The sequence below is a fragment of the Trichomycterus rosablanca genome, chromosome 25, assembly GCF_030014385.1.
Source record: "Trichomycterus rosablanca isolate fTriRos1 chromosome 25, fTriRos1.hap1, whole genome shotgun sequence".
NCBI classification, from domain to species: Eukaryota; Metazoa; Chordata; class Actinopteri; order Siluriformes; family Trichomycteridae; genus Trichomycterus; species Trichomycterus rosablanca.
In genome coordinates this window covers 4347072-4354997 of record NC_086012.1, presented here as the reverse complement: position 1 = coordinate 4354997, position 7926 = coordinate 4347072, and the positions used below count along the sequence as shown (strand labels likewise).

The window sequence follows — 7926 nt, the reverse complement described above, 5'->3', positions numbered from 1 at the left end:
TATGGGGGTGTAAACTGCTGTAATAATGTACTAGAAATGCAATTTGTACCCATATATCAGTTTCTAACACGTCATACTTGTTCTCTACGTGTGACAAATAGTTTTTTTACCCTTTGGTTGTTTGTTTAAGAAACAGGCAGTGTGTTTAAAAAAGCACAAGAAGCGTTATAGTACAGGATGACTTGGTATGGTCCTCTCAGCAGGTCACGGCTCATAAATACTGCAGTGTGGGCTCACGCTACCGCTGACTGGTTTTAACATTTATTGCCGAAGACGCAGTTTTTGTTTTATACTGATAAAGAATTATGGCATCTGGTAACGTTTTTAATTCCATTTAAAACTCAAGCTTATTTTGTGTCGTTCTTTTTTATTTACTGATAAATGTGACGTTTTATTTATGATGTGAGGACGAGGCTAGCTTGTTAGCAATAGCGAGACGCCGTTAGCTTGTTAGCAATAGCGACACTAGGCCTCGTGTAGCCTAAGCTATGAACGCTTGTGCTTTTGTTGTCGCTTTGTAGCTGTAAACATGTATTTTATGTACATTAGGTGAAGTCCGTTTTAAACGTTCAAATATTTATTATTCTAGTTAAAATGCGAGTAAACTTTATCGTTGCTATTGTGTGTCGCCGCCATTTTTTTGTCTCGCGGCGTGGTGTTGGTTAGCTTAGCTTAGCCTCATTTGAAAGCGTCCGAATTCATAATGGCGTCTTTCTTTCTTTCTGTATCAATTTAATACGTCTGCTGCTACACAAAAGCTTTCAGTATTACCGTGTGCTTTGTTTTTTAAATCTACAATTTAAACTCGATTTGATATTTTACGTTTATTATCTACTTGATAACTGGCGCTTCGTAGCCACAGGCTTTCTCCTTATGCCGGCCTCCGCCCATTTGGCAAAAATACAAGATATTCATACTTGTGTAGTCAGTTTATTTTACTGTAGAGTTAATTTCTGTTTTATTGCTTTTATTTCCCCCCCCAAACAGATTCAGGCTACGGGCAGTCTGGCGCCCCACAAAGGTACGTGAACTTGTATTAGCTTTGTGTAGTTGAAATGATGTCGCAGTGGGAACATATAATGTAAAAAAAAAAATCCAGAGTCTTTACAATAGTTTGTTTTTTAGACTGCATATATGTTATTCTAGTATATAATAGAATTAACTTACCATTTTCTTGTACTTTCCAGCTATGGAAGCTATGCTGGGTCCCAGGCTTATAGTGGGCAGGTAAGAGATCAGCTGTCTGACAAAAGAATAGAATGCCTTAATTTGTCATATATACATATACACACGTACAGTACAATGAAATTCTTTCTTCGCATATCCCAGCTTGTATGGAAGCTGGGGTTAGAGCTGGGGTCAGCCATTGTACGGCGCCCCTGGAGCAGCGAGGGTTAACAGCCTTGCTAAAGTCCCAATGGCTGCATGTCAGAGCTGGGATATGTCTTTATACTTTTAAAGTCTCATTTAATTTTACATGTGCAGATATCAATTACATTGGTTACTATGAAATTCCAGCTTGATGTGCATTCTTATTTTAGGTTTAGGGATCTCAGCCACTATTACACATGCCACTGTGATGACTTATAGTAGAAGTGGCTTTTAAATTACGTAAACAAGTAAGCAAAGCATTTTGTGAGCAATAACTCGCCTGCAAAACCTAAGCAACATCCACATTTAAGTCTTAGGTCATGTTTTTGTTTCTGCATTGGTGTAGATTTTTTGTGTTTGTTTAGTGCACTTGAGTTTGGAAAGGATGCGATATAAATATATTTAATTATTAAAGACACATTGTGTGTTTCAAGGATTTTCCTTTTTTCTAGAAAATGTATGTCAATGTTTTGATTTTCCATTGTCCGATTTTTGTCTTCTAGAGCTATGGTCAAAGCAGTGGAGGAGGCAGCTCGTATAGTGGACAGAACTATGAAGGTTATGGACAGCCAGGTATGAATTAAAGGGTTAATGGTGTTTTTTAAGTGTAAAAGTTGAAGCGTTGTCAGTAATTTCACTCTTTACTGTAGCAGAGGGTCATGGACAGTCAACACAGAATTACTCCTCTGGTTATGGACAGCAACCGCAAAGCTATGAAGGTTATGGACAGCAAAGCTCCGAGTCATCTGGGTAAGAACACTCCTTGGATTTACTGAATTGTGCCAGTGTGCGCACAGTGTATTTGGGTGGTTTTATAATAGATTTTGTTCAAGGCAAATGCATGTTTATTCTTAAATGAATGGATTTCCCCCCTATTTATTTAAGATATGGAGACAGCAAGCCTTATGGTCAGCAGAGCTCTTACAGCCAACCAAGCTCATATGGCCAACAAAGCTCCTATGGGCAGCAGTCTGAAGGAAGTTATGGAAGACGCAATGAAGGTAATCCACCGGTCTGATTTTTAAACATGCACATCGTCCAGGTCATCTAATGTTTGCTAGCATGTGCCTTAGCTTATTAAGTATTCTTGCTTTTTCCAGGTGATGGCAGGAGGTTTGGTGGCGATGATAATGATGATGATGATGATGATGATGGTGGTGACAGGTCTGATGGATTTAGGGGTAGAGGTCGTGGTGGCTATGATCGTGGAGGCTATAACCGTGGGGGTTTCGATCGCGGTGGCTTTGACCGAGGTGGAAGAGGAGGCCCACCTTCTGGTATGGGGTAAGTTCAAAAGCTTGCCCCCTACAGGTATCACCACTTGGTGTTAATTCTGCGTTAAACACTTCTGATTTCCATTTTTTAGATAGATAATTTCACATGACTATTTATAGTGTGTTATGTGGTCATGGAAATTAATGTCATTTTGTCATTTCACTATGAACTTGTCTAGACTGCTTGTGTGGTAGGTTGTGTTGGAACAATTGTAGGCACCCATACAAGTTAATCAAGAACGAGCTTTGAACAGTAGGTGCTATATGAAGTACTGATGTATGTTGTATGGATTTTTCTGTGGCTGTGAAATGGGTTAGGAGCATGTCACCTAACTTGTTACTATAGACCTAATATAGAACCCCATATTGGTACAGAAGAAATGTCATTCTTTAGCATCTTTCTCCTTCAGCAGATAAGACATTCTTTAGTTTTAGTAGGGCTGTCTCAGTAATCTTAATGACATCAATTTAGACAAAACTGTAACATGGTTAAAATGTGCTAACTGATGAGTGGAGATTATATCCAGCGGATGTCAATGTGTTTTGTGATTGCCGCTTTGCTTCTAGTCATCGAATTAAGGAAGTCAGCCCACAAGAGCAACTTGGTAGATTTCTCTTTTCTTCCAATTATTGAAGTTCTCAGCTGTTAAGTCACATGTCTTATGCAATTCATGCCTACGCTGAACTGCAGGATCAATCACTGAATCTTGGTTAAAAACCTAAAACATGCCTTGTTCTATATGCACCATACAGTTTACACTTCATTGAAACTGCATTTTGCTTTGTTTAAAATTTAAAAAACAACTAACTATATTGGTTAAATGTAATGAATACGGTCATTGTACTGGTCTTGGTTTAAACTGCGCAGCATTTAATGAACAATGTTTCTAAACAATAAATTATGGTCTTAGGAGCCAATTCATTCTAAGATCTAAAATTGTTGGTGTTTGTGGTGCATAAATGTTTGGTTAATAGATGGGTTTGGTTTTTATGATTGAAGACTTAATATGACACCAACAGTTTTATTAAATTTGAGCTCTCGTGATTTCAGACAGTTGCGTTTCTCAGGTTATATTGCCTATGCACTATAAATCTAAATTGACAGCCCTACTGTTTAGGACTTAAAATCAAGGGGTGTTCAATTTTCATTCCAGTTCAAGTTTTTGAAGAACACGTAAGGTTATTCAACTGTTGCTCACCCCAAAAGTTTTACTGAGACCCAAAATTTCAAAATATTTTCAGAAACAGTTCAACATTAATTCGCCCAGAAATGGTATAAATGAAGTGTTGTATGTCTGTCACATGGAGTCATATGCTTGTGTTAACATGGTCTACATTTTATACTACAGGTATCAAAGTGAATGAAATTAAACTTGGACCTCAGCCATTGGAGCTCATATAAGCACTCAATGGAAGAACATGAGTGCACTCAACTTGAGTGCCTCAGCTCTTATGTACACATCTAAATTTAGCTGCAGTCCTGTTATGAGAGAGCTGTGAGGAGAATCCTCCACTCTGCTCGGTTTTAGCTAAACACGTTAGCCCTGAATTGAAAAATGAATTCCATTTTCAGTTAAAACGTCACTAGCACGATTGGCCCTACCCTTAAGCATCTTGTACATACATGCGAGACCTTTTCTCTTTTTTTTTACTTCGACAAAATATGGAACATGACGAGACACAATGCACATAAGAGGGGAGTCATGAGCTCCCAGGTTACGACAAAGGAAAAAGCCATCATATCTTCCATTTTTCCTCTGCAGTGGTGGTGACCGTGGTGGCTTCAAAAATTACGGTGGTAAGTGATAAGCATCAGAACTGTATCAGTTGGGGAAAATGGCAAAAAAGCAATAATGGGTTTTAAAGTGAACTCTTGACAGCCACCATTTTGGAACTGAAAATCAAAGAATGCCTGCTATGTTATTATTTCTGGTAATGCCTCACTGTACTGGTAATGGTATTGTTGCATGAGGACATTTTGCAAAACAAAACAAAAAACAGAAAAAAGCCAGCGTTCTGGATGCCAGCTGTGCCAGTGGCGAAGAAGGAACACATGCTTAAGCGGAAGATGTATATGGGGGTTTTAAATTAAAACAGACATTTGTGGTATTGCATTGTTGAAAAGTGGTGCAGCCATTTGAAAACTGGTGTACAGCTGTCAAAAGTCAAACATAGTCAACACTGTTATAGATTAATGATTTTGTTGTTGTTGTTTTTTTATTGGTAACATAATGCTCATTTCTTTCCCGTCTTGTTTTTCAGGACCCAGAGATTTCAGTGAAATGGATGATTCAGGTATAAAAATAATAATTGTCTGGTATAACTCATGATAAACCCCTGCTTTGGTTTTGATATTAATTAACTTCATCTTTTCTAGCTGAAGAACAGGACAACTCTGACAACAACACCATCTTTGTCCAAGGTCTTGGGGAGGAGGTCGCAACTCATGAAGTTGCTGATTTCTTCAAACAGATTGGAATTATTAAAGTAGGTTTTATGATTGTTTCTGTACACAGTATTTTGTATATACTGCAAAGTGTACCCAGTCATGATGGTATATCTTGAGATATCAGCTCTAAGTTAAAATGCTTAGATTCTGATTATTAAATATTTGCTACTTAATTTTTTTCTATGCAGTCAGCTACTGATTAGAGATTTTCCACTTTCACTCATCAGTCTCCCAGATATCAACTCCTAGATCTATCTCCCTAACCCACCTGCTGTAATCGTTCTTATAATTGGTCCTGCACTGGGTTCACTATCACTTCAGTTAAAATGTCAGCACTTTGGTAACGTACATGTTTAGTCTAGTCATCGCTCAAATAAAAAGTCTGGCATGGGTTTAGGTTAACCCTTAAAAAAATGAAGATTTTGGCAGTTGGTCACTGATGGTCTGGGAATCTTTGCAGGGTCACACAAACGTGACCTCCATGTGATGGCTACCGGTGCCCTAACAGCTGTTAGGTACCAGGATGGAATCCTCAGTCACAACTTTAACTGGTGTAGTGGACCCTGGGTTCTCCTGGTGCAGTACAATGCCCAGCCTCATAGGGACAGAGTGTGTAGGCAATTTCTGTATGGCAAATGCATCTATGCCGTTCGCTGGCTGTCAAGTTGAACATTTAGGATGTTATGTATTTGTGCATATGATGCAGCCCAGACTGTTCAGTCCAATGTGTGATTTGTTACCTTATTTTTTTAGCGGTGTATAAAAATACTGATGGTACAATGCTATTTATTTTATTATCCAGATCAATAAGAAGACAGGAAAACCCATGATTAACCTGTACACTGATAAAGCTACTGGCAGACTAAAGGGTGAAGCCACAGTCTCATTTGATGACCCTCCTTCTGCCAAAGCTGCCATTGACTGGTTTGATGGTAAGATATGAGACATTACGTGTTGTCTTCACCATGCCATTATTCTCTTGGTATTTACTTTTATTATATTCGTATTATTTTAGGCAAGGAGTTCAATGGCAAGCCCATTAAAGTGTCATTTGCCACCAGAAGGGCAGAGTTCACCCAGAGGGGAGGTGGCAGGGGAGCTCGTGGAGGAGGTAATGCAATGCCGTCCTGTTATTTCTAACATGTTCATAATGTCCTTCAAGTGTTGCATTAATGCACATTTCTTGCCTTAAAAGGTTTCAGAGGTGGTCGAGGAGCTTTCGGTGGTGGTGGTGGTGGTGGTGGTGGTGGAGGTGGAGGAGGAGGTCCAAATTTCGATATCAAAGGAGGCGATTGGCCTTGTCCCAACAGGTATGTTTGGTTTTGTGTATGTTGAAGTCCGGCCTAGTTAGATTTTTCGATTGAAGCTGATTTTGTATTTGTTTGTTTTTTGTTTTTTACAATAGCTCTTGTGGCAACATGAACTTCGCAAGGAGGTTTGAATGCAACAAATGTGGAACACCTAAACCAGGAGACAGTTTTGGAGGTCAGTAGAACCCACGTATGCTGATGGAGGACACTGTTTCTGCATTGTCGAATTTCTGTATTAAATCTTACTCATGGGCTTTCTTTCTTTTTTTTTCAGATCGTGGTGGTGGTAGAGGTGGTCATGGCGGCGACCGTGGTGGTTTTAGAGGCGGTCGAGGTGGTTTTAGAGGCGGAGACCGCGGAGGCTACAGTGGAGACCGTGGTAGTGACCGTGGCTTCGGTGGAGATCGTGGAGGCAATCGCGGCGGCGATCGCGGCAGTTATGGTGGAGACCGTGGAGATCGTGGTGGTTATGGTGGTGGATACAAGATGGGAGGACGGTAAGAATACCCGTTTACCTTGGTCATGAAATATGAAACTGAAGTTACATTTTCTGGCCGTGTTTTATTTTAGAACTTGGGTTTATTTTTCAAGTAGCAATTGAGCTTTTTTTAATTGCCTAACTCCGTGTTATCTGTTTTTATAGAGGGGAGCACAGAGAGGAAAGGAGAGACCGGCCATACTAAAGTGGATGCCATTCAGGGAAAGGACGGGTGTTTAATATTGGGTATGAAATTATAGGATGGGTCCATTTTCAGTCTGCTTAATTTGTTCACCAGAGCATCTTCTACTGCGGCCAGCGACTGTCTTTGTCTAGAAAGATCATTGATCTACTGTCTGAGGACTTTTGGGCAATGTGAAAGGGGGGTGGGGTAGAGGTCATTATTTTTGTTACTTTCTTTTAATTTTCCAGGTCTTGTACAATTCACTTTGTGTTAGATATGTAACTGCTTTTTTGTAAGACTATGTTTTACTTGGTGTTTTTCTTGGTATTAAACATGATTCTGATCTTAATCTCAATGTGTCCTTTATAGGGTTAAGTTTTTATCTCCAATGTTCAATCAGCATGTCTCACTGATCTCTTATTTTTAGACTAAATGTAGTTGTGTGATGTGCTTTGTAATAACTTGTTGGGTTCCCAATCCTGGCAGCAATCACAGCTTTGTCCACTCATTTATTTATTCAGTTGCAGCCAAACTACGTGTTTTGGGAGGCTGAACTGTACAAACAAAGCAAGGTTAAAATCCAGGAACCTGATGTTGCACCTTTAGTACCTGCTATTAACCGTACCATACTCCTACATAAAACTGTTTAGTTATTAAAATGTCTTTAAACATAATTGAATGATCTAGTGGCAATAAGGGCACATTTTGTGCCACCATGAGCAGGAACTTCTGCAGTTTGTGCCAAAATGCTTTGAAGCTTTGAATGCTCAATGGAGTTTATAATGTTGCAATAACTATCCACTAAATAAAGCACGTCAAGTACAATAAAAATCAGCAATATTTCTATAAACTTAATAGCT

At 39.2% G+C, this 7926-nt stretch overlaps 1 protein-coding gene across 4 annotated transcripts; it reads left to right on the top strand.

Annotated features, from left to right (window-relative positions):
- The first annotated feature begins 208 nt into the window (after window positions 1-208).
- Window positions 209-7415, top strand: taf15 (TAF15 RNA polymerase II, TATA box binding protein (TBP)-associated factor). 4 transcript variants are annotated; one of them, XM_062987781.1, is made up of 16 exons: window positions 209-315; window positions 988-1021; window positions 1188-1227; window positions 1875-1944; window positions 2025-2121; window positions 2257-2372; window positions 2472-2655; window positions 4409-4443; window positions 4908-4940; window positions 5023-5132; window positions 5897-6026; window positions 6110-6205; window positions 6290-6404; window positions 6500-6579; window positions 6679-6901; window positions 7048-7415. In XM_062987781.1, exons 1-16 carry the CDS (start codon window positions 306-308, stop codon window positions 7085-7087), a joined length of 1413 nt encoding a protein of 470 aa, XP_062843851.1. In that variant the 5' UTR covers window positions 209-305; the 3' UTR covers window positions 7088-7415. The 4 variants fall into 4 exon arrangements, with proteins under 4 accessions (XP_062843851.1, XP_062843850.1, XP_062843853.1 ...); XM_062987780.1 differs by having other exon boundaries at window positions 2022-2121; XM_062987783.1 differs by lacking the exon at window positions 4409-4443 and having other exon boundaries at window positions 220-315.
- Window positions 7416-7926: the final 511 nt, after the last annotated feature.